Source organism: Dasypus novemcinctus, chromosome 21, assembly GCF_030445035.2.
Source record: "Dasypus novemcinctus isolate mDasNov1 chromosome 21, mDasNov1.1.hap2, whole genome shotgun sequence".
Classification (NCBI taxonomy): domain Eukaryota; kingdom Metazoa; phylum Chordata; class Mammalia; order Cingulata; family Dasypodidae; genus Dasypus; species Dasypus novemcinctus.
The window spans coordinates 46559704-46583772 of record NC_080693.1 but is presented as its reverse complement, the minus strand read 5'-3'; the positions used below and the strand labels follow the sequence as shown (position 1 = coordinate 46583772).

At 39.2% G+C, this 24069-nt stretch overlaps 2 protein-coding genes across 7 annotated transcripts in view; one reads left to right on the top strand and one right to left on the bottom strand.

Moving 5' to 3' along the window:
* The window catches only part of PPM1E (protein phosphatase, Mg2+/Mn2+ dependent 1E), a 271450-nt gene extending 247413 nt beyond the window's left edge, over nt 1-24037 (top strand). The window contains exons 4-7 of the mRNA XM_004485133.4: nt 1185-1373; nt 10758-10901; nt 11156-11249; nt 18875-24037. Of these exons, the coding sequence (XP_004485190.2) occupies nt 1185-1373; nt 10758-10901; nt 11156-11249; nt 18875-19935 (1488 nt within the window). The 3' untranslated portion in view covers nt 19936-24037. The remainder of the gene's footprint in view (nt 1-1184; nt 1374-10757; nt 10902-11155; nt 11250-18874) is intronic.
* The window catches only part of TRIM37 (tripartite motif containing 37), a 223966-nt gene that overhangs the window by 4897 nt on the left and 195000 nt on the right, over nt 1-24069 (bottom strand). For 2 of the 6 annotated variants that reach the window (XM_058283893.2, XM_058283892.1), the window contains one exon: nt 21162-21814. The exons of the other annotated variants lie outside the window; for them this stretch is intronic. Coding sequence is in view for 1 of the 2 variants with exons in the window: in XM_058283892.1 (XP_058139875.1) it covers nt 21784-21814 (31 nt within the window). In the remaining variant the exon portion in view is untranslated. Of the gene's footprint in view, nt 1-21161; nt 21815-24069 lie in introns of those variants that run through there. 6 annotated transcript variants of the gene reach the window in all.

Sequence of the window (24069 nt, the reverse complement as noted above, 5' to 3'; positions counted from 1 at the left end):
TAAATATAGATTTCATAATATCTGGGTGCTATCATTACTGTATGGCCATTAACTTTGGTACTTTTATAAATGTAGTATGTCTTTTGTTACAAAGCAGATATATCTGTTGTTTTAACAATTCTTCCAAATTTTGTAAGATAGCACCTCATCCCTACCTAACAGATGAAAAAACAAACACAATAAATGATTTAAGAATCAATGACACAGCCAAACAAAAAACAATAAACAAACAAAAAGAATCAATGACAGGGTCTAGACTCCTTCTAAAGGCCAAGGAAATAGAATTAAAGTGAAAATAATTACATCCTTTTGCCTAAAAGTATGTAAGGGTCATAGATTGTCTAAAGGAGATAGACCTGAGATTTAAAAATTAGAATTGAAGATGAAGAAGCAAGTTACCTGAAGGTTTAAATGTATTCTTGGAAACAGGCCTCCTTTGTCAAGACAAAGCACAGACTAAGAAAACCCCTCCTCTGGGAGTTGCCTTTGAGCATAATTTAGCCAGAGGGTGGGCAAGGACATGAAACTAAATCTTGGATCATGGGGTGAAACAAAGTGGCAACATGTGAGGCCCTTTAAGTTTGGTTAACTAGTTTAAAGATTCTATGCTATTTATGGTGCAAATACCATGAATAGTTAGTGAAGGAGGCATTAGAGTTTAGAGCTATGTATATGCTTTCATATCTCTATGTATTTTAAACAACCTGAACATAATTGGTTGCGTGCTGCTTGGCCAATTATTTCCCATTGTTCCCAGGTTCTCATTTTATTATTAAAGTACCTGCATTTTGAAAAAAGTACTCAATCTAGAACAGCTTTTGCTGATTTACTCCTCAGACCTTCTTTTTCCTCCCAACTTCCCCACTTGTAACAAATTTTGAAGCAAGTGTACGTGGGTGGTTTCCATGGTACAAGACAACTTTCACAAAGAGAAGGCACTTCAGCCTGAGCTAATTGGGCATGATGTGTTCTAGTGTTCTGGTGTGTAAACACAGATGCCCTAATATTGCAGGTATTTCAGCAACTGATCAGGCATGTCAGAAAAGAGAAAAAATTAGTCTTATTTATTGGATGGTAAAAACAGTGGAGGAAGAGGATGGGCAACAGTGTTTCCAGGGGATTGGTGCATTTGGATCATGCTATACCTACCTGCCATTAACCATTTGTTGTGTTTCTATTGACAGGACCAGGAAGAACAAGCTTACTTTGCAGTGTTTGATGGCCATGGGGGAGTGGATGCTGCCATTTATGCCTCCATTCACCTCCATGTTAACTTAGTACGCCAGGAGATGTTCCCCCATGATCCAGCTGAAGCCCTGTGTCGGGCCTTCCGGGTCACTGATGAGCGGTTTGTGCAGAAAGCAGCCAGAGAGGTATGCCATCTCATAAATTCCAGTCCACGAAAGTACTAGCCTAAGTCAACTTTGTCTGTGATTAAGACTCTTTTGGATTTTTCCTTTCTGAGCAGGCATTATTTAAAATTCCCCTCCAAACTGTATTCTTAACCCTCAACAGTGGATTTTATCATAGTTCCAGGCCCTTTTTTAGGTACAACAGTATTGGTGGGGTACTGTGATGTACTGGATAGAAACTCTCATGCAGTAATTTTCTAGAAAGTCTCCATTGCTGCATTTGGTAGGTGAGTTTTAACTTTCTTATTCACCATTGCCTGTCAGGTTTACACTAGGACCACCATCTTCCTGAGCAGACTCTTGCAGATAAGACCTGTGTATGGTGATTAAAACAATGGTCTAAAGAGGGAAGAGAAGCTGGGCTAACTTCCATACATTTGGTTCTAAATGGGTAGGCAGTGTTTTGCTGTGAATTTCTTCAGGGAAAATTTCCTTGGAGAAGAATGAATCCTTAGATGATCCTTGAACTGATTTCTCTTAAAGCGAAGAAAAGTCAGAGCTCATGTCCTATATTGCTAAGCTTAATTAAACCTGCATTTTTCATTCTGAATGAATGACAGGGGCTCTATATTAAGATCTAAAAGTAAGAAATTTATTCTAATTAATCATTCTGGGCATGAGTACATAATTAACTACAATATGTTATTTTGGCTATTTAACTGTGGGCTAATTTAAAGAAACTATTTTTTTTTAATTTTTAGGTAATCACAGAATTACATATACAGAGAATGTAAGACTCCTGACCTACAAATAAACATGAACTGTTTTTGAAATGGACTTGGGAGAGAATACGATAATCATTTAATCTATTTCTTTGATCACAAAACAATAGGGAAGTATGGAATTACTGAAACAGTAATTCAAAACTATTTGGCATAAAGCAAGAGAAATATTCTATACCTGGTTTTTTATTTTGTTTTTGTCTTAAGTTTGAATTAATATGCAACTCCAATAACAAGAACTACTAGGATCCATATATAGAAATGGGCCTGGAAAAAGAAATAAAAAATATTTCCCCTAGTTTTAAAAAAATCAGTTTTATTGATACATATTAATTAAGCTTACAATCCATCTAAAGTGTACATTCAATAGTATTTGGTATAATCACATAGTGCTGCATTTATTACTTCAATTATTATTACAGCATTTTCACTATTCCAATAATAAAAAAAGACCCACAGAAAAAGCTTACTAATCACCTCTCAATTTATCTATGCCTCCTCTGCCATACATAGCTGCTATTCTGTTTCCATCTTTCTAATCTATTTGTATTTATATTTTGTATAGATGGAGTAGATCAGTATATAGTACATTGTGTCTAGTTTCTTTTGCTTAGTATATTTCCTTTTTTTTTTCTTTATCCTTGCTGGAGATTATTAATATATTACTATATACCACTGTCCACATTTAGCTTTGGTTCCCTTTTTGCTTGATATTAACATCTTGTAACATTAACATACATTTGTTCAGTTTAAAAGAAAAAGTCTTATAAATACAATATTACCCATATTCTTATTTTGAGGTTTCACTAAACTATACAATCCCATTTACATTTTTTAGGCTTCCTTCTAGTAATATACATGACCTTAGACTTTCCCTTTCAACCACTTTTATGCCCATATATTAGCACTGCTAGTTACAAACACTATGATGTTCTTTAACCACTTCTATTCATTTCCAAGGATGTACATACAACCTTTTTACCAGTTCTGCGCAGTTTAAAACCCTCAGCTTTCCATTCTCTATACTCATTCTATTTTCTGGTGAACTATATTCTAGTTATTAACTTCATGAGTTTACATAGTATATTTAGTTTATAATAGCTCAGTCATACAGCATTTGCCCTTTTGTGTGTGGCTTGCTTCACCAAACTTCCTCCAGGTTCATCCATGTTGTCATATGCTTCATGACTTCATTTCTTCTTATAGATGCATAATATTCCATTATATGTATATAACACATTTAACCATCCATCAGTTGCTGGACACCAGGGTTGTTTCCATCTTTTGGCTACTGTGAATAATAATGCTATGAACATTGATGTGCAGATGTCTGTTCATGTCCCTGCTCTCAATTCTTCTGGGTATGCGGGGCACACGGTCGGGCCCCAGGAGGGTCGGCCGCAGTGCGGCCGGGCGAGCTCTTTGGGGGGGGGGGCGGCCTCGCGGCGTGTGGGTTCGGTAGGTGGCGGCTGGCAGGCACGAAGCCGCTACGCCATCCGCCGGCGGCTCGAGGTTTGGCGGGGACGCGCGGTGCGATGACAGACACCACGGAGACGAGGGCTAGGCGCAGGTCTATTTTATTAAGGAAGTGCACACTGTTATATAGCCGCGCAGAGGGCGGGAGGATGAGGGAGGGGCAAGCTTGCGGGGCGATTGTGGATAGGCTGCAGCGGGGGGGAAGACGGACCTGCGGTTCATGCCGTAAGCAGTTTCCAGGAGAGGGGGCGGGTTGCAGGATAGCTCTGGGGCGGAGTTGGAGAGCGGTCGGCGGGAACCGCAAGGGGAGGAAGGCGGGGACATGGGTATATACCTAGCAATGATATTGTTGGGTTACATGGCAAGTCTACATTCAACTTCCTCAGGAACTGTCAAACATCCTTCACAGCAGCTGTACAATTCTACATTCCCACCAACGGAATAAGTGTTCCTATTTCTCCACATCCCCTCCAACACTTGTAGTTTTCCATCTTTTTTTTTTTTAAGAAGGTACCAGGGATTGAATCCAGGATCTCATACATGGGAAGCAGATGCTCACTGAGCTACATCTGCTTCCCAATGAGAGTTGGTTTCTTTGTTTTGTTTTTAGTAGGTACCAGGGATTGAATCCAGTACCTCATACATGGGAAGCAGGCACATCTGCTTCCCAGTTTTCCATCTTTTTAATAGTGGCCACTCTAATAGGTGTGAAATGATATCTCAATGCAGCTTTGTTTTGCATTTCCCTGATAGTGATGAACATTTTTTCGTGTGTGTGCGTGTGTTTTTTAAAGATTTATTTACTCACCCCTCCCACCCCACCCCCCGCCATGTCCATTTGCTGTGTGTTCTGTGTCTGTTTGCATTCTTGGCGGCACCAGGAATCTGTATCTCTTTTTGTTGCATCATCTTGCTGCATCAGCTCTTTGTGTGTGCAGTGCCACTCCTGGGTAGGCCGCACTTTTTTTTTCATGCAGGGCAGCTCAATGTGGGGCACACACCTTGTATGTGGGGCTCCCCTACGCGGAGCACGGCACTCCTTGCACGCAGCAGCGCTGCGTGTGGGCCAGCTCACCACACGGGTCAGGAGGCCCTAGGTTTGAACTCTGGACCTACAATATGGTAGGCGGATGCTCTATCAGTTGAGCCACGTCTGCTTCCCTCATGTGTTTTTTTTACCAGTTGTTATTTCTTTGGACAAATGTCTATTCAAGTCTTTTGTCCATTTTTTAATCTGTATCTTTTTATTGTTGAGTTGTAGCACCTCTTTATATATCACGGATATTTAACCCTTATTTGGATATGTGATTTCCAAATATTTTCTCCCATTGAGTTGGCTGCCTTTTTACTCTCTTCACAAATACCTTTGAGAGGTGCAAAGCTGTTTAATTTCGCTGAGGTACCATTTATCTAATTTTTCTTTTGTTGCTTGTGCTTTTGGTGTAAGGTCCAAGAAACCACCAGGTACCACAAGATTTTTAAGATGTTTCCCTACATTTTGTTCTAGTAGTTTTATGGTCCTGGCTTCTATATTTAGGTCTTTGATGCATTTTGAGTAGGTTCTTGTAGAGGGAGTGAGATAGGGTCCTCTTTCATTCTTTTGGTTATGGATATCCAGTTCTCCCAGCGGCATCTATTGAAGAGACTGTCTTGTCCTGGTAATGTGGACTTGGTAGGTTTCTGAAAAACTACTTGGCGATAGAAGTGAGGGTGTATTTCTGACTCTCAGTTGTACCCTATTGATCAATGTATCTATCTTTATGTCAATACCATGCTGTTTTGACCACTGTAACTTTGTAATACGTTTCAAGGTCAGGCAGTGGGAGTCTTCCCACATTGCTCTTCTTTTTTAGAATGTTTTTGGCTATTCAGGTACACTTACCCTTGTAAACGAATTTGGTATTTGTCTTTTCTATTTCTGTAAAGTAGGCCGTTGGAATTTTTATTGTATTGCATTGAATCTATAAATCAGTTTGGGTAGGATTGACATCTTCATGATATTTAGTCTTCCAAACCACAAATACAGACTATCTTTCCATTTGTTTAGGACTTCTTTGATTTATTTTAGCAGTGTTTTGTAGTTTTCTGAATATAGGTCCTGTATATCTTTGGTTAAAATGATTCCTAGGTATTTGAGTCTTTTCGTTGCTATTGTAAATGCAATTTTCCCCAATTTCCTCCTCAGATTGCTCGTACTAGTATACAGAAGAATTTCATATTTTAAATGTCGATCTTATATCCTGCCACTTTGCTGAACTCACTTATTATCTCAGATAGCTTTGTTGTGGACATTTTGGAAATTTATAAATACAGGCTCATCTAATCTGTGAAAAGTGAGTTTTACTTCCTCTTTTCCTATTTGGATAACTTTTTTTTTTCTTGTCTAATTGCTCTAACTAGAACTTCTAATATAATGTTGAGTAACAGTGGTAGCAGTCAGCATACCATCCTTGCCTTATTCCTGATCTTATAGGGAAAGCTTTCAACCTTTCTCTCTTGAGTATGATGTTGGTTGTGGTTTTTTATATATGCCCTTTATCATATTGAGGAACTTCTCTTCTAAAAACTACCTTTCAAAATGTTTTTCACTCTGATAAAATCCAGAAAGTTTGCTAGATTTTGTCAAATGCCTTTTCTGCATCGATTGAGATGGCCGTGCATTTTTTTTTTCAATTTGTTAATGTGGTGTGTTATGTTGACTGATTTTCTTATGTTGAACCACCCTTGCATACCAGAAATAAATCCTGCTTCTTTTAATATGCTGTTAGGGGAAGTGGACATGGCTGAACTGATAGAGCGTTCAATCCCATGACCTCCTGACCCGTGTGGAGCTGGCCCATGTGCAGTGCTGCCGTGCGCAAGGAGTGCCGTGCCACACAGGGGCGCCCCCGCGTAGGGGTGCCCGACATGCAAGATGTGCGCCCTGCAAGGAGAGCTGCCCTGTGTGAAAAAAGCACAGCCCTCCCAGGAATGGTGCCACACACACAGAGAGCTGACACAGCAAGATGACACAACAAAAGAGAGATGCAGATTCCTAGTGCCGTGGGATAATACAAGCAGATGCAGAAGAACACACAGCGAATGGACACAGAGAGCAGACGATGGAGGGGGGGAGAGAAATAAATAATATAAATCTTAAAAAATATATACATATATATATATGTATGCTGTTGGATTCTATTTGCAAGTATTTTGTTGTGAATTTTTGCCTCAATGTTCATTACAGATATAGGTCAAATTTTCTTTTCTTATAGTATCCTTATCTGATTTTGGTATTAGGGTAATGTTGACTTCATAAAAATTGTTGGGTTATTTTCCCTCTTCTTCAGTTTCTGGAAGAGTTTAAACAGGATTAATGTTCATTCTTAGAGTGCTTGGTAGAATTCACCTGTGAAGACATCTGGTCCTGGATTTTTCTTTGTTGGCAGATTTTTGATGACAGATTCAATCTCTTTAAATTGGACTGTTTTTGTTGAGTTCTTGTATTTCTTGCAGAGTCAATGGAAGTTGTCTGCTTTCTAGGAATTTGTCCATTTCATCTAGGTTGTGTAGTTTGTTGGCATACAGTTTCTCATAATATCCCCTTTTTAAAAAAATATTTATTTCTCCCCCCTGTGTTGTCTGCTCTCTGTGTCCATTTTGCTGTGTGTTCTTCTGTGTCTGCTTCTATTCTCATTAGGTGGCTCCAGGAATGGATACAGGTATATTCCAGAGTGGGAGAGAGGCAATCATTCTCTTGCACCACCTCAGCTCCCTGGTCTGCTGTGTCTCTTATTGCTTCTCCTCTGTGTGTCTCTCTCTTTTTTTAAAAATTTCTCTCCTCTTCCCTCCCAACCCCTCCCCCCCCGCCCATTGTCTGCTGTGTCCCTTTGCTATGTGTTCTTCTGTGACTCCTTCTATCCTTATCAGCGGCACCAGGAATCTGTGTTTCGTTTTGTTGCATTATCTTGTTGTGTCAGCTCTCCGTGTGTGCAGCACCATTCTTGGGCAGGCTGCACTTTCTTTCTCACTAGGCAGCTCTCCTTATGGGGTGCACTCCTTGCACATGGGGTTCCCTAACACAGGGGACACCCCTGTGTGGCACAGCACTCCTTGTGCGCATCAGCACTGTGTGTGGGCCAGCTCCACACGGGTCAAGGAGGCCCGGGGTTTGAACCGCAGACCTCCCATGTGGTAGACGGATGCCCTATCCACTGGGCCAAGTTTTCTTCCCTTCTCCTTGTCTTTGACATCTAACATTCTGAGTAGTATGTGTCTTGGAGTAGGTCTATTTGGATTTGTTTTATTGGGGTAGCTGTGCTTCTTAGACATGTAAATTCATTTCTTTCATGAGAGTTGGGAAATTTTCAGCCATTATTTCCTCAAATACTATTTCTACCCCTTTTCCCTCTTTTCCTTCTGTTAACTCCCATGACACATATGTTGTGCTTTGTGTTATCATTTAACTCCCTGAGCCACTGCTCAATTTTTTGTTCTTTTCTGTGTTCTTTTTTCTCTCCAATTTCAGCTCTTCTGCCTTCTGAATCATTTATTCTCTCTTCATTTCATGTCTGCTGTTGTATGCTTCCAATGTTTTTCATCTCACCTATTATGCCTTTCATTCCCATAAATGCTGTTATTTTTCTGCTAAGGTTTTCAGATTCTTCTTTGTGCTCGCTCGATGTCCTCTTAATGAACTTTATGTCTTTAACCATATTGTCTTTTAATTCAGTTTGATTGAGATTTGTATGAACCTCAATGATTGTCTCCAATTCTGTGCCTCATCTGAGGGTTTGATATTCCTTTGCTTGGGCCACATCTTCCATTTTCTTAGTATGACTTGTAATTCTTTGTTGATGTCTAGGCATTTCATTATGACGGTGAGTTTACTCTGATGCTCAATTTCTCTTTTGCATAGGGATTTAGTGGTGGGGGACTGTGTGTTACTGCCATTCTTTGATTCTTGGTTCAACCTCTTCTAGCTCTTTAGGATTATCCCTGTTTAGTTGCTCAAATCTGGACTATGGACCCAGTAATGTGTTGCAGAGCCACTTTTAAGGGCCTTGGGCTGGGAGACTGTAAAGGCCTGAAAAAGTCTCTCTTATTTACTTTGAATTTCCTTGCTTTCATTTCCTTAGTCCACTAACTGTTGGTAGTCTTCAGTAGCCCTTTCAGTGTATCGTGTTTGCTGAAACACCAACTACAACAGAGTGACAGAGAATTCTACCTTAAAGCTGTTCAGAGTCTTGCAAATAAACTTTCTCACAGGCTGTTCAACCTTTGCCAGCAGCCTCCTCCCTTTTCTCAGGTAGGAAATAATTCTACTTCCCACTGCATCCTCAACAAACAGTCTTGGTTGTAGGAAGGCTGTTGTGAGAATTTATCTCTTTTGTCTTCTGCTGGCTCCCAAGGCAAACAATGGCATGGCCTTGCCCAGCATTGAAGGGCTCCTGGGAGATAGCCAACCAGATATTTTGGTTAAAAGTTTAATCAGCTTTAGGCTGCATCCCTCTTTCTCCCCTTTCCTGGGGAGGTGAACCCCTGTGGCCCGCTGATTGGCGCTGCCAGTCAGAGGCAGAATTCAAAGCTGTTTGCTCAAGGGTGAGGGAATGGGAGCCAGCAGCTGCAGCCTTTACTCAGTTTTCCCCACTGAGACTCTCCACTGCCCTTCTCTCTTTTAGGTCCTAAACCCTAAAAGATTTTTTTCAGGTCATTTCTGCCTGTCCTCTAGCTATTTTTCTGGGAGAGAAGGGAGTCCTATATCTCCCTAATCCCTCATGTTGCCAGAAGTCCCCAAGAAATAAAATTCTTGACCTTAAACCTTCCCAGTGTCTCTTGAAGGTGAACACTCAGCTTGGCTTTGCCTGTGCTGCAGTGGCTGGCTGTCATCATTATGGCTCAGGACAAGACCTGGCCCTAATATGTGATCTGTAGTCACCACTGTAAAACTAAGAGAATTATTTTTCTTCATTCCCTATTCTCTTTCCTCTGCATCCTCAAAATTATGGCTCTTTTCTGACCATGTTTAACCTCATTTGCTTTGTCTATGACCCTAGTCCTGCCAATACTTCTCTACAATCTTGAATAATTTAGGTTTATCTCAGCAGTTACTTTTCTTCTTGCTGTGCTTCCATGTGCTGCTAACTGCTAGGAAGAAAGTAGCTATTCCTGTTGTGAAACAGCCTTGCCTCCTGTTCTCTCTAGGGCATATGCACTGAAATGTCTTTATCATGTGTTCCAGGGGGCTGAGTTTTTGAACATTCTGTGTGGGAAGACATTTTATTGGTGGGTGAGGATTTGTAACAGACTTTCCCTACATAGGGAAAATGAGAAGTTGTGTTTCTCATTGGTATACAAGAGGCCTTTTACCACCCTTGATGCATTGGTTCTAATTTAGACCAGGTCCTTAGTAACAGAAAGTCATGCTCATTTGGTAGTGACTCATATCAAATGGAGTTGTCATTTTAGTACAGTAGTATCAAGATCTTTAAGTACAGTGGTACTGAGCTATTGCAGTGAAACTCAAGGCTATTAGTTACTTATCCAATGTTCCAAAAGCAAAGGCCCTTAAAAATATTCTAAAGAGAATTTGTTCAAAAAAGGTAAAAGCAGCGTAACATTCTAGGCAGTGTTTGTTATCTCTTGGTTTCTATCTTAATATCCAAACTATCAGAGCATTTCTTCTGTACCAATCAGATGCTTCATCTATTATTTTATTCTGTAAAGCAAGGATTTTCTTCCTAAGTACACAATAAGTAGTAATAAAATAGAGACAAACACAGAAGTTTTTACTTTATGATTGATATAGAGGATTTAGTATTGAACTAGGAGAAAAAAGAACTTTACTTCTGTTGTGTGTACTGATCAGTTAACTTCTACTTGTGGGGCAAGCCATATAACCTGCCATAGTTTTCACATCTGTATATAAAATGGAGTTAATCATTCCTGCCTTGCATACTTCACAGATGAGGTAGATTTAAGTTGTGTACACACAAATCTATCCATGCACATAAAAATGCACTGAGGATATAAATTGCTATTTATGAAATTTCATTATTAATAGACCAGCTTCCAACTGAACAGTTCTATTAACTATAAATTGCTTCTGAATGATAATTTGGTGTCTTTTTATCCTCACTGACTCTAGTTTTGTCTAACCTATTTTCAGAGCTTGAGATGTGGGACCACAGGAGTGGTGACTTTCATCAGAGGCAACATGCTTCACGTGGCCTGGGTAGGTGATTCCCAGGTTATGCTTGTGAGAAAGGGCCAAGCTGTTGAACTAATGAAGCCACATAAACCAGACAGAGAGGTAAGTGTGGCCTGTTCCTTAGAGGCACAGGCCATAAAGGCAGTTTTCTATTTATTAATTCACTTAATTATTATAACTTAATTATTCACTTAATTATTATAACTACTGCCATTATCTAGTAGTTTCCTTTCCAAAGGGAAAATAAAGGGAACCTTTTCAGGAAACTGCTGATTTGTATCTATTGTTTCCTGGTAAAGTAGATGAATAAATCCTGATTCTAGTTATTTGCTTCTTTTTATTGCGTCGCTGTTCAGGATGAAAAGCAACGAATTGAAGCCCTTGGAGGTTGTGTAGTCTGGTTCGGTGCATGGAGGGTGAATGGAAGTTTATCGGTCTCCAGAGCTATTGGTAGGAAAAACAAATTAATTTTTATTTCTCCCTAAACTGTACTCTTCTAGCACATTGTCTTATATTAACTCTGATACAAGGAAATCTGAGATGATTTAATTGTCAGAGTGCTTTATTATTAAAATAACAATTCGATAATTCCTCTTAATTATTTAATCTACCCATTTCTTCTTAAATTGCATTATTAAAATGGAACTGTATCAAGAAAAATAGAACTTACTGGTTTCTATCTTCTTTTTGAAAAATGGACAGCTTTCATCTTTTGTAACAAAAGTCTGGTTAAAACTAGTGATTCTCATTGTATTCCATTTTAGGTCATATGTAGCTTAAATCAACATTTTCCAGAGAATGGAACGCAGCACCCCCACCCCCATATTTTGCTTTGTATCTTTAGATTTTTTTCAATTAATTTAAAAATGATATGAAAGAGAATAAATTCATAGGAAACATTTTGTGCTTTTTAGATGAAAACTATTTTCTATCTGTGGAATACAGAAATCTGTTAGGCAGTCCTGGGGTTTCAAATAACTGTTTCCAAGGAACCTAAATGCTTCAAAAGGGGAATTCAATGAATCTCTAAAAATATATAAACAGTTGACTAAACAAAATGTAAAGGTTATAATTCAGAGAACTAGGCTACAGTACTTTTCTGTCTTGGTCCCACTTTAGGTCCTACATTTATTTTTTCAGGCTTCATGGCTTAGTTTCACTTCCTGGATTTTTAAAAAGAATAAATAAAATATATGTGTATATATGGGTGATAGGTATATATGCATGTATTAGTCAGCCAAAGGGGCGCTGATGCAAAATACCAGAAATTGGTTGGTTTTTATAAAGGGTATTTATTTGGGGTAGGAGCTTACAGATACCAGGGCATAAAGCATAAATTACTTCCCTCACCAAAGTCTATTTTCATATTTTGGAGCAAGATGGCTGCCAATATCTGCGAGGGTTCAGGCTTCCTGGGTTCTCAGGGCTCAGCGACTCTGTTTTCCCCACAAGGTCAGCTGTAGACTATCAGGCAAACAGCGCTCTCTCTCTCCCTGGGGCTCCAGCTTCAGCATCAAACTCCAACATCAAAAAACCCTCAACTTTGGGAAGCGGATTTGGCTCAACTGATAAGAGCATCTGCCTACCATATAGGAGGTCCAGGGTTCAAATCCAGGGCCTCCTGACCCCTGTGGCGAGCTGGCCCATGCGCAGTGCTGCTGTGTGCAAGGAGTGCTATGCCACGCAGGAGTGTCCCCGCGTAGGGGAGCCCCACATGCATGGAGTGCACCCCGCAAGGAGAGCTGCCCCACGTGAAAAAAGTGCAGCCTGCCCAGGAGTGGTGCTGCACACATGGAGAGGTAGCTGACGCAGCAAGATGACGCAATAAAAAAGAGACACAGATTCCTAGTGCCACTGACAGAAATGCGAGCGAACACAGAAGAACACACAGAGGATGGACACAGAGAGCACATGGGGGGAGTGGGCAAGAAGGGGAGAGAAATAAAAAATAATAAAACAAAAACAAACAAAAACCCTCAACTGTCCTTTGCCATGCCTTTTATGAGAGTCCCCACCCACCAAGGGGTGTGTACTCAAAGCCCTAATAACACAAGAGGATGAATCCAATATAATCTCATATGCCCAGAGGAAAAGACCAGTTTACAAACATAATCCAATATTTCTTTTTGGAATTCATCAATAATATCAAATTGCCACAATGCATATATATGTAATACTTGTTTATACCTCCCTAAAGAAATGAGGTAATCAGATATAGGGATAATATGGATCGATATAATTCACATCTATATTAGTCAGCCAAAGGGGTGCTGATGCAAAATATCAGAATCAGTTGGTTTTTATGAAGGGTATTTGTTTGGGGTAGGAGCTTAGTTACCAGGTCATAAAGCATAAGTTATTTTCCTTACCAAAGTCTTTTGCCACTTGTTGGAGCAGGATGGCTGCCAATGTCTGCTAGGGTTCAGGCTTCCTCTCTTCCTGGGGCTTGCTTCTCTTTCTTTCTTTTTTTTTTTTTTTAGAGATTTATTTTTTATTTCTCTCCCCTTCCCACCCCAGTTGTCTGCTCTCTGTGTCCATTTGCTGTGTGTTCTTCTGTGACCACTTCTATCCTTATCAGCGGCACCAGGAATCTGTTTCTTTTTGTTGCGTCATCCTGTTGTGTCAGCCCTCTGTGCGTGCCTGGCGCCATTCCTGGGCAGGCTGCACTTTCTTTCATGCTGGGCGGCTCTCCTTACAGGGCGCACTCCTTGCGTGTGGGGCTCCCCTACATGGGGAACACCCCTGTGTGGCACGGCACTCCTTGCGCGCATCAGCACTGCGCATGGGCCAGCTCCACACGGGTCAAGGAGGCCCAGGGTTTGAACCGCGGACCTCCCATGTGGTAGACGGATGCCCTATCCATTGGGCCAAGTACGCTTCCCTGCTTCTCTTTCCTCACAACCAAGTTCCTCTGTGTGCTTACTTCCTGGGGCTCCAGCTCAAGACCCCAGCATCAAAAATTCCAACTCAAAAACCCCAACTCAGTTCTTTGCCATGTCTGTTATCTATGAGTCCCCATCCCTACTGACATGACCCAATCAAAAGCCCTAATCATAATTTAATCACGCCCAGGTACAGACCAGTTTACAAACACAATCCAGTATCTAATTTTGGAATTCACAAATAATGCCAAACTGCTACAACATCTAATATCCAAATTTAGTTTTATTATTACAAAAAAATCCAGAACATTAACAAGATCTTAAAGTATTAGCTTAGTTTTACCGCAGATTTGCGTTCCTCCCACTCTTTAATAAGGTGCTGGCAAGCTGCGAAGTGGCCCAAATATTAGCAGCAGAGAAAGGGAAAGCTAAACAAAAATTCTACAAATATCTCTTGAAAAATCAACAGTTACCTTTACCTTAGATTGAGTGAGTTATTAGGAACTCTGGAATAAGGCTAAAAAGGGGAGAGTTCTCATTTCTAAAATGTACCCTTTGTAAAATGTACCCCTTGAACTATTTCTGAACTATTTACCAAAACCTTATTCTTTATGATCTTATCTGTAAGTTCTTTGTCAGAGTATTGAGGGGTACCTTTATTACTTGTTATAGAACCGGCTTACTAAGGATACTTGCTTTTTATTCTAAAAATATGGCACACACAAAGGGAAAACTAAAGCAGGGGAACAATGTCCTTGAATAATTGGGAATAAGGGCAACTTCATAAAGGAAGTGACTTTTGAGTTGGATATGAAAGACAGCGTTTGGGAAAAGAAACTCCAGGTAGAGGGGAGTGCAAATACACGGGGGTTTGAAAGGGAATGGTGTGTTTTAGGAATGACAATGAATACAGGAGGCTACAGCAGGGGGTGGGAGTGGGAAGAGATTAGAAGTATTGGTACCAGACTGTAAAGGGTCCTTGATGCTAAGCTGTCATCTGAACTTTAACAGCTGAATAAGCAGAGGCCACAAAATCAAGTCTGTGTTTATAAAGCTATCTGCCTTGTCAGTATGGAAGACAGACTACAGTAGAAAGAACTTGGAAGGGGGATCATTTAGGAGACTGTTGATAGTTTGTCACAGAGATGAGAACAACTAAGAAGGGATACAGATACAGATGAGATAGAAATGACAATTCGTGGAAGAAGAGGAAAGCCTAACTTCCAAGTTTCTGAGTTCTATGGCTGGGATAAAGGCATTTGTAATAAAGCAGCAGCAGTTTGGGGAGTGTAGAGAACAGCAGATAATGAGTTCCGTTTGGACATATTGAATATTTTAGGTACCTGTGGAGATGTCTTGGAAGAGATCATTTATATACCGCTGGAGATACAGATCTAAAAGTTAGCAAAGAGCTCTGGGTTGGAAAGAGAGATCTGGCAATATTAGCAAGGTGTGAAGTGATATATATATATAGTATGAGAAACTATAGCATAGGCAATACTGCCCAGGGAGAATATGTAGTGTTAGGAGAGACCAAGGAGTAGACTTTTTAAGGTAGAACAATGTAGTGGAGTCACTCCCTAGCTTTGTGTTCTGGCACTTAATAAGCTGTGGGTTTGGGAAATTTACTTAACCTCTCTATGTCTATTTGCTCTTTCGTAAAGTGGGACTAATAGTACCTAACTCACACAATTCTGTTGAGTATTAAATCGGAATAATACACACAGTTCACTTGGAACCCAGGCCTAGCAGTTTCAACACACAATGTGCTCAATTGTTAGGTAGAGGAACCAGTGAAGAAAACAAGAAGTTATCAGATAGAAGTTGGGGATCACAGATGATAAGGAAAGAGGGTTTTCAAGAGTGAGTAGTCAGAAAGTGTTAGTGCTACAGAGGCCAAATGGGGTGTGGGTTAAAAAATGATATGGGCTTTCGAAATTAGGAAATAACTGGTGACATTTGAGAAATGTTTTAGATTAGTAGGTGGAAAACCAGACGTGATGAGTGAGAATGGACAAAAACATATAGGAGCAAGAAGAGATTTAGCTTTTGGGCAGTTTATGGTAAAGGGAGAGATATAGTGTGGTGGCTTAAGGGACAAATTGATTTGGGAAAGGGTTTTTGTTTTTAGGGTAAGGAAATTTTTAAAATCTAAGCATGTTTATGGGACAAAAGAAGGGAGGCAAGTAGAGAAGAAATTGGAGAGAATATAGAGAAGCCAGAGTATTAGGGAGATAGGACAAGCACAAATTAGCTTTGGGAAGTAAAAGGGACACCACTTCCTCTGAGAAAATGGTAGATGATACAGGTGAATCTCTACTGATTTGGAAGGAAAAGAAGTGAAGGAGATCTATAAAGCTTTCTTTTGTTTTTAAGTAGGATAGTAGTCCATCTCCCAAAATCCAAGGAATTGAGGAATGTGAGATAGGGAAAACTCATGGAATAACATAGGGGGCTAAACAGGGACGAGAAAAAGGCTTTCTGAGCAGAATTCACCTCTACTTAGGAAAGAAATATTTAAAACTTTAAAATGAAAAGCTTTTCAATTTCTTCTCCCCGTAAGTCCTTCAGATTTATGATCTGAACCTGACAGAGGGAGGATATGTTTCCTAGCATATGGAGAGAGGAGGTTGAAGACAAAAGGATGTTGCCATTTCTACCATGAAATGGATATTCATGCCCTCCTACCAAATTTGGGGGCGAAATGTCATGAATTTGACACCCGACAGTACAGCAGGTGAAAAGCCAGAATTTTGGCAGCATTTCTCCATGCACATCTTTGTATGTTCTGTTCCAAACTAACAGTTGCAGTAGCCTTTTAATTGAAGCACTAAAACAAGACTTTTGGGAACAGTATGACTCAAATAACATTTATTTTTAGAGTTGGAATTCAGAAAATAATAGTGATGATGATAATATAGTCAGGTAGAGTAGGGGATAGGGAAATTTAGTAAAATGGATTGGTGGAGGACACTGGATCCCCTGACGAAAACTCTTAATTAACTCTAACAGGCTCTTGGGAGGCATTGGAGTCTATAATTTCATGGATCGAAACCATGCTTTGGGGGAGTGGATGTGGCTCAAATGGTTGAATGCCTTCTTCCCACACGGGAGGTCCTGGGTTCCATTCCCAGTGCCTTTTAAAAACAAAAAAATGCTAAACAACAAGCAAACAAATGAAAAAACCAACTCAAGGGAGTTGATGTGGCTCAGTGGTTGAGTGCCAGCTTCCCACATACGAGATCCCAGGTTCAATCCCCAGCCCCAGTACCTCAAAACAAAACAACTCCACACTTTGGAAGATTGTTCTGGCTGTTCTAGGAAATAGAAGAGCCTATATATGAGATCAGAGGGTTATAGGTTTGAAAATGGAGGAGTAAAGCTGAGAATTTAAGAGAGTCAAGACTAGTTTCTTACCTGATATATTAACCCAAGTAATTATATTAAGTAAATATATGCCATTCTGGGTATCACATCATACAACCTGCTGCATAGGCATGTGGCCCAGTTCTGTAAGAACTCTGCCCAGTGTTTGCAGAGTTACCCAGAAGGTTCCTATCAAACTTTCTGGACGTGAGGATTAAATAGGGATGTAAAATGTTGGTGATAACCGGTATCAGATACCAGAAACACTTAAATATATTTATCTTTATCACTTAAGTATATTTTTCTTCATTTTATCTTCCCCTAGTCAGAAAGTTTCGTTCTAGTACAAAAGTAAAGGACAGTAACTGATGGAATTTATGTAGGTAACAAGTGGAAGAGCTGGGATTTGGACCCAGGTAGCTGGACTCCAGTGCTTTAGTAGTTCTCTTCTTTTACTGGTGGTTAGGTTTGATTTAACTGAGATTTAAGGACAGCTGACATAATAAACAAACAAAAGATCTGATGACAGTGAAGGTGCCCTTCACTGGTGGGCTGTATGCAAGTACTTTACAAATGATAAAGCTCTTGGTAAATGCTGTTGTTGTTTTAACTACTGGTTACCAGTCAATTATGATATTCTACTCTAGGAATTACTGCTCAGTACTCTGTGTTATACTGTAAAGAGGAAGTCAATGAGTGTGTCCCTATGCTGTGGTCACAAGCTATTTGGTAAACCAATAGGTTAAGAACCCTTTTGCTAGGCTCTCTCCAAGTACCTAAGGGGGAATAATGGATCTGGAAATGCTCTGGATCTGAATGTTTCAAATCACACTGTAGATGGTCAATAATCTCAGTAGGCTGGTGATAGAAACTTGGCTTAGTGTGGGCCCAAGGTCTCAAATATTAGTCCACTCCAAGTGTGCTACCTGTAAACACATAATTCCCTAACTTGCTACACTGACCTCTGCATCTTTGCTTTGCTGTACCCTTACCTGAGTCCTCTTCTCTGCCTAGTGATAAGTGATTTAGTCAACGACAAGCCCCAGCTTAAATGTGATTCTGTGAGTGGATGAACTAAGCAAGGAAAGGCAGAAATAAAGGCCCATAGGCCCTTGAGGAGTCTGTTAATGAGTGGGGAGTAAACAATAACAATAAAGATAGAAAAGAAGGTGGTGGTCAGAGACATAAGAAGGGAGAACCAACTGGGAAGCAAGAGCCCTGTGTTCAAGTTCCCTTGTACGAGACCTTGGATCAGCCACATAACTTTTCCTAGCTTAACGAGAGTTACACTTGATGACTTTTTAAGTCCACTGTAAATCAAACCTTCTTCAGTGCTTGCCACATGAAGCTATTATTTCTAAACAAAGACAGAACAAAAACTGTTTAATAAAAACAACGATCAGAGCTTTGGTTTGTTTATTCAATGTCAGCTGCCCTTAAATCTCAATTAAATCAAACCTAACGGCCAGTAAAAGAAGAGAACTATTAAATCAACAAAATTTTCCTAAGTAGGCCTGAATTTTTCAGCAGACCAACAAATTTAGCTTTGACATTATATTTGTTACCGTGTTTGACTACATTTAAATCATAGCCAGAGGCACAAGATTCACCCTCTTCTTTAAGCCAGATAAGGAATTAAACCCAGTGACTGGCAATTATATAACTAAGGAATGAGCAGCAACTGACTGAAGGGAATGCAACTAGTTTACAAATTCTTTCAAGTAAATTCAGAAAACTTACCAGAATCATGGCATTGGCCATAAACATTCTTAGCAACAAGTTAAACAAAATTTAACCTCTGATGTCCCTACTTTCTAATTCCCACAGGAGATGCTGAACATAAGCCATATATCTGTGGGGATGCAGATTCTGCCTCTACTGTTTTGGATGGGACTGAAGACTACCTCATTCTGGCCTGTGATGGCTTCTATGACACCGTGAACCCTGATGAGGCAGTGAAAGTTGTGTCTGACCACTTGAAGGAGAATAACGGCGACAGCAGCATGGTTGCCCATAAATTAGTGGCATCAGCTCGTGATGCTGGGTCCAGTGATAACATCACTGTCATTGTGGTATTCCTAAGGGACATGAACAAAGCTGTAAATGTTAGTGAGGACTCAGATTGGACAGAAAATTCTTTTAAAGGAGGGCAAGAAGATGGTGGGGATGATAAGGAGAATCATGGAGAGTGCAAACGCCCTTGGCCTCAGCACCAGTGCTCAGCACCAGCCGATCTAGGCTATGATGGGCGCGTGGATTCATTCACTGATAGAACTAGCCTAAGCCCAGGGTCCCAAATCAGTGTGCTGGAAGACCCAGGCTATCTAGATCTCACACAAATAGAAGCAAGCAAACCTTACAGTGCCCAATTTTTGCCACCAGTTGAGATGTTTGGTCCTGGTGCACCAAAGAAAGCAAACCTTAGTTACGGGCTAATAATGGAGAAAAGATCAGTTCAGTCAACATTGCCTGAATGGAGAGGTGCTGGAGGGCTTCCTGCTTCTCTTAATTTGGGTTTAATAGGGCAGCAGATATACAGAATGGAGAGCTTGCTTCCTGTCTATACTAAACTGGAAAATGAACAGTTCAAATCCCTGAAAAATAGAGTTTCTAGGTTATCTCATTTATACCACCACTTCTCAAAGAGGCGGCATGGATTCAGGTTTAATCCAAAGTTTTATCCATTTTTCTCTGCTAGAGAGCCCTCCCACAAAATAGGCACTAGCCTGTCCTCACTTATTCGAAGTGGGAAAAGAAATAGAATGTTAAGAAGTTCTATGCCATGGAGGCGAAACAGCTGGAAAGGGTACAATGAGAATATGATGAGGAAGCTCAGAAAGAGTAATGATATTCCATACACAGATCTCCTCTGGAGCTATAAAATATAATACTTTTTCTTTAAAGTAGGATAGCTAGCTCTCCCTGATAAAAACACCACTATCAGAGTAGAAAAAACAAGGTAGACATTCTGAAACATACGTGCTTGGACTCCATGGATAGCTCAATCCTTAAATGTAAATAGATTTCTAGGAAACTTAAAACACAGTGTTTTCAATCTTAAAAAAAAAAAAAAAGTATTGGCGACTTCACTACCAAAATTATACAACTGGTCCCTGTGATGTGTCTCCACACTTACATAACCCACTCCCCCACCCCTTCATGTCACTAGTGGAACTTTGCAAGTTAGCTTATTTCAGTCAGGGTGTAACAGTGTTGAAATCTCAACGCAGTTAAAGTCTGGTTTGATGTGCCTAATATATGTCTATAGAAAACAATGCAGAGTTAAATTTAGTTGAGAAATGTTCCTTAAAAGCCTGGGGACTATGAAGGACCGCCCCCCCCCCCTTGCCCTGTAGATAAAAGACTAAAAGCCATATGGGTTTTAACCATAACAATGAAAGTAGACAACTAGTATAAAATGGTCATATTCTGACACTTGTGAGATTTACTCACAAATCAGATTTACTTTTTTTTTTCTCTGTAACATAAAATGACTAATTAGAAATATTTCCCAGGGCTGTAATTATTTGGGAGTTTCATAACCTGTTTTGGTGCTTTGGCAGAATTTTTATTATTTGTCATTTTAGGAAACTGCTGTCAACTGGTTTCAATCTATGATGCTAATGTGTTTTTCGCTGTACCTTCATCTCAGGAAAAAGCAAACTGGTTTAATGGAGATGATGTCAGGTACAAACATTCTAGAATCAAACTGCTATTTAAAAAGAAAATCAAATAACATTTCAATTTCTCCCCTCCCCCGCTTATAACTTCACAGACAGCAAAAGCATATACTACCAGTTTTAGAAAATGAAAAAATGTTACTAAACTTCTCTAAAATTGTTTCCTCCAGGGGAATGAAGTAATAGGTGTGAGAGAGGCTGAAAGTACTACCTAAAGTGAGCCCAGAGGCTAAGTGCAAAGGAGAATGGCAGAATTACTGAGACTGAGGTTCTGTTTAGTTATAAACTGAGAACATGCTAGAGCCCTGTTACATGCAACTTTATGCAGAGATAAGACATGTATTTCTCATTTAAATACTTATAGTTCATATTTAAAAATTCTCTGCTTTTTGCTATTTCTACAGTTTCAAGTCAGAGGCATACCTTCCACTAAAGACAGCAAATAAACTTTATTTAGTGAAGCAGCTTTATTCAGTGAAGCAGCCTCTGATTCTCTGAGAATCATGAACTTTTCCATGTGACACGTTACTTTCCCCCAATCAACCATGGACTAGCCATGCCAAAGGAAAGGAGCAGTCCCACTGAACCAATGGAAGTCCCTGACACCATCAGGATGCACTAAATGCTCCAGCTGGAAAACACACACTGCCTAATCATGTTTTTACATAATAAAACAATTAGTTTATGTTCCCCAAACTCACAATAGAAGACTCAAATTCTTGGATTTAAAAAATGTAGATGACTACAGCATATTTTGGGAACCAGTATAGCTATAATAATGAAATAAATAAAAACAGCAACGATCTTATTGGCAATGATCAGATTGTTATTCTACAGAGATTTTTTTTAAAATTTGGATTTAAGTAGAGATCTGCAGTATTTTCTCTTGATTTTGAAGCCATTTCTTCTTACTCAAATCTTCTGACATGGTTGAAAAGGAGTAAATATGGCTCCAATGAGAGTACTAGAATCTTTTCATCATGTGATGCTTTACCCCATACATGGACCTCATTCACATCTGTCATTTTCTGAAGCCTAGATCTTGTTAACAACCCATCAGATGCAGGTCAGTTTTGAATTACATTTTCTAAGGAAACAAGAAAACAGAGACAGCAGGCTATTGGTACACATTATAATTCAAAGTGCTTAGCTAAATTAAACATTTTTTTAAAAAATTACTATAGTTGTCTATTGATAATGTTTTTGATTAGAATAAACATGATGAAAGTATAAGCAATAGACTCTTTCCGTGGGGGGAAAAATAGTTGAATGAAACTGGGATGAACCCAGATCAATTCTTTAAGGGTCTGATTTTTGTAGGCCTGACTACATAAGCAGTGTTACCTCCATTTCTCATTCCATTAGCCCTGTAGGAAATAAAGCAAAGTAGCTCCAGTGTGGTCGAGTTATAAAATAATATTGTAAAAATTAGCAACTATTCATTTGTTTACAACATGCATACTAATAGAGTAGTTAGGTACCATTTGTAAGGTAAGTCCTTTAAAATTCTATAATCCATATTAAAGTAGTGGTTATTGGTCTGATATATGCTGCTTTTGATTCTATAAACTAGATACAAAAGCAGTGCTTTGTGAAATGCAGTGTTATATCTTAATGCCACTGGTTCTAGGAAGTAGTTCCCTTCAGTTCAAACTTCTGTGCCCTTATTTGCTGCTTGCTGTCGTAAGCAATAAGTACCCCTCTAACTAATGGTATCTACACATTTCTGTAACTTGTAATTAATGATGGTGTATCTGGTGATTGTAAAAATATTAGACAGATATAAAAGTATCTATATAATATATATTAACTGTTAATGCTGAGGTATTAGTCTGCAAATTATGTGTTTTGTACTTTTATTCATTGTGTAATTTAGTGGTGGTGAACGTTCTACACTCAATCCTTAAAAAGCTGCAGTATCCCTTTTTCAATTTAACATGATCTGTATCAATTTGTTTGCCTGCTAAACAAGTTTTGCTAGAATAGGAAATGGTAAAAACAAATATAAACAAGAAAGTAGTATAGTACTGGTAGGTAAACAGGTTTCAAGTAACCAACTGAAGTCATTACAAACTCCATGTACAATCACTGTGAGTTTCAAAGGGAGTCAGTCTCTAATGTAAAGGTTTCCTTTGTTCACTTTCTAGATACGCACTTTTTGAGGGATAGATGCGGTTAGGCAACATTACAGCACCAAACAGTGGAGGTGTTAATCCCATTTAGGTTTCTATTAAAAGGATGGGTGGAAACATCTATACCTTTTCTTTACCTAAAAGTGCCATCCATTGTCCTTAAATTAATAAGACTATATACAGTTACTGTTGCATTTAATTGGGAGGATCATTGAAAGTAACATCTTCTCCAAGGACCATGTCAACAATGTCAATGTCAACACTGAGTCTAATTCTGACCACATTTATAGTGGTATAGTGTCAACACTGCATTTTCATGACAACCACACTCCATTGTTGGAACACTGTGCCAATGAGAAGTGTGCAACATCCAATGGATGGATGAAATGATGGATAAAGAAATTCAGTGTTTACAGATAAAACTGCTTGTGGTTCAAGTACTTCCTTCCCCATCAAAGGCTTGCTTAGGCTTTATGAGAAAATTATCTAAATTATTTTAAAATTTTAAACCTAGTTTGTTCACTCAATGGGCATTTTAATCTAAGCAAGGTCATAAAATGAGATCCATTGTTCTATTCACACGATAATTTGGGACAATTTTTCTTTAGATCATAAATTATCAAGAGGAAGAACAGAGATTATTTACCTTTTAAAATCATGTGATGTAAAGGATAAACACCCACTTATTTCAAAACAAAATAAGATGGAGCCAGTATTGCAATGCAAACTATTTTCCACACAAATGGTAGCTGTGTTGAAAGTAATTATCTTGTTACTTCCTCTGCAGCATTTTATCTTCTATTTCTAAGACTTATTTACTGCACTAGTTAGAAAGTAGGAAATAAGATAGGGAACTTGAGAATGACACAGCAGTTGCTCTTGAGAAAGAAATACTCAAACTTTTGATGTTTTAGATAATCCGCAGATACATCACTGTTAACTCTTATTCTAGGTGCTCTCTGGTGACAGGCAAAGAATTGTCTATGGGGGGAAGCGGATGAAGTGAATCATTTCTTACCAAGTGAATTATCAATTTATAAACCCACTCTATAAACTCACTTTTGAGTTCAGTTGTAATCTCGAGTGGTCATTCATATTTTATTTATTAAAACTGTTCATTCAGGTAAGGAGTATGTTGAAATTTTGCCAATATCTTAATAAAGCCCAGTAATTTAAAACCACTAGTCATATGTCTTTTTTTATTCAAAGA